Source organism: Brachyhypopomus gauderio, chromosome 8 (genome assembly GCF_052324685.1).
Source record: "Brachyhypopomus gauderio isolate BG-103 chromosome 8, BGAUD_0.2, whole genome shotgun sequence".
Taxonomy (NCBI): domain Eukaryota; kingdom Metazoa; phylum Chordata; class Actinopteri; order Gymnotiformes; family Hypopomidae; genus Brachyhypopomus; species Brachyhypopomus gauderio.
In genome coordinates, this window is record NC_135218.1 from 8,130,436 (window position 1) to 8,132,935 (window position 2,500).

Below are 2,500 nucleotides of genomic sequence, written 5' to 3' on the forward strand. Positions count from 1 at the left end.
ACACACATACAAATTGTGAATAATGGAAAGGAAAAGAAGACCGAACAGGAACTCTAAAAATGAGCCTACATCCTGCATGCTTAATAATGCAGTGCCAGACAACATAAAGAGTTTAAGATGAAAACAGTGGCAAACAAAAGAAAGTCAAAAATAAGCACCATGATGTAATACACAAGTTTCATAAAGTCACGTAGGACAGAGAGGTAACAGTATATGCAGAATCAAACACGCACACGTACACACACACACACACACACACACACACACACACACACACACACACACACACACACACACACACACACACACACACACACACACACACACACACACACACACACACAGACAGACACATAGAGACACACACACGACCAGGACTACTAGCAAGCTCACCCACACACCCATACCCACAAACCCACACACAAGCACAAAGAATGCAGTTATATAAACATCTGTTTATAATTCTCAGTATCTCTACAGCGCTGAGTGCAGCAGGTATGGGCACGTCCCAGTATCTGTCTGTCTGGCGGTTAACTGTCTCACACACCTCTAGCGCTCTGTCACTACGCGGACAGTGGTGGGGGCTGGCTTTGTGCCACAGAGCTGTTGATGACAACGGTGTTGTGAAATGTGCGTCTTACGTGAGGCACAAGGAACGCTTTTGGAAATACGGGCCCGTGTGTGTGTGTGTGTGTGTGTGTGTGTGTACCTGTTAGGTGTGTGAGGCCAAGCTCCTGCAGACCGTTCACGCCGTCCTTCTGGTAGTTAACGAGGACGGCCAGAGCGTAGCGCTCCTCATACAGGGACATTCCTCTGATCACACGCAGCTGCTCCAGAGGCAAGCGCCTGAACTGGTTTACAGCGATCAGTATGTAGCCTGTTACTTCACGAATAGTCTAGAGAGAGAGGGAGGGGGAGTGGGGGGGGGGGGGGGGGGTGGGGGGGGAGTGGGGGGTGTTTGAGTGATTGGGTCTGGCAATGATAACACAGATTCCTGGATTTCCCATGCAAAATCGTGACCTTTCTGACCATGACCGCAGCAATACATTTCAGAGCTGATTTGGTCTTAGCTGCAGAGGGTAACATTGTCCCCCTGCAGAAAAAGCCCGTGAGACTATAAGACAAGTCTGCTCTGTCAGTAAGACATCACTGAAATAAAATGTGTGCTGTATAAGACAATGACATCATCACAGGAGACATGATAAGGTGCCAGCTCACATCTTAAAAGTCTTAGTCACTCAGAATAAGATGGAAGACACACACTCCCACACACATACATGCACACAGACATACATGCACACACAAAAATGCACACACGGACTCACACATATGCACACGCACACACATTTTGAGAGTTGCTTAATAACTCAGCAAGGGACAGGAACAAGTAGCTTCTATGAAATCATTGCTAGTTTGTGCCACATAAATGACTGCATTATTATTTTTGAAACCATTGGGGATATTTAATATTGGATTTGCAGCTGTATAAACATTTTCTGGCTTGGATTAGTTCTTTGGAACCATATGAAATTGGAAACACATACACAGACACACGTGCACGCGCACACGCACACGCACACACACACACGCGCGCACACACACACACACACACACACACACAACACACACACACACACACACACACACTCCTACCTGCAGGAAGGAGAAGTCGCGGTTGTGCTCCATGTGGGTGATCTCAAGATTGCCCATGACAATCTGGCAGCCTGTGTACAATTCCTTCATGTGTTGGTACTGAAGGTCCGAACTGCCTGTCACACTAAACTGGTTAAGAGTGCCGGAGCACATGACTACGGAGAGAGACAGACAAAGAGAGAAGAGAGAGACAGAAAAAACAGAGAGACAGTGAGAGAGAGACAGACAGACAGAAAAGACTATGTCATGGGCATTGAACCTTACTAACCAAATAGACAGACAGCATGCAAGACAGAGAGACAGGAACTTTGCAAGTCAAATTTGTGTTTTCATAGAGATTCACGGGAGATCAAAACATGCCAGTGAGAGAAAAGGGAAGACGTAGTCCTGGTGCAACACTTCAGATAAACCTGTTCTAGAGCTCTGGAGTTATTCCGCTTCACTATCCTTTACATCCATGCCAACCACAGCCTTCCAGGAATACACTCAGGTTCGGATCATATGATTTAAAAACTGGTTAAACGGTCAAGTGAACTGAGCATATGCATGCTTTAACCTTGGGTGAATGTCACCAGCACAAAGAGCTGATAGACAGAACTCCACCTGTCCATAGATAGTAAATATAATTAAACCACAGCACAGGGTTGTCTTCTTGTAAATAAGTTGGATATCCTATCTTGTGTGTGTGTTTTGTGTGTGTGTGTGTGTGTGTGTGTGTGTGTGTGTGTGTGTGTGTGTGTGTGTGTGTGTGTGTGTTCATGCAAGGACAAAACTCTTTAAACTCCACATGTTTTACCTGCAAGGACTATGAGCAGAGTTTGAAATACTGTTTGTGCACATGCATCCA

At 45.8% G+C, this 2,500-nt stretch overlaps 1 protein-coding gene across 1 annotated transcript in view; it reads right to left on the minus strand.

The window, feature by feature from the left end:
• erbb3a (erb-b2 receptor tyrosine kinase 3a) overlaps positions 1–2,500 on the minus strand; it is an 18,761-nt gene that overhangs the window by 11,972 nt on the left and 4,289 nt on the right. The window contains exons 2-3 of the mRNA XM_077014158.1: positions 1,654–1,808; positions 710–896 (exon numbers count right to left, since the gene is read on the minus strand). Of these exons, the coding sequence (XP_076870273.1) occupies positions 710–896; positions 1,654–1,808 (342 nt within the window). The remainder of the gene's footprint in view (positions 1–709; positions 897–1,653; positions 1,809–2,500) is intronic.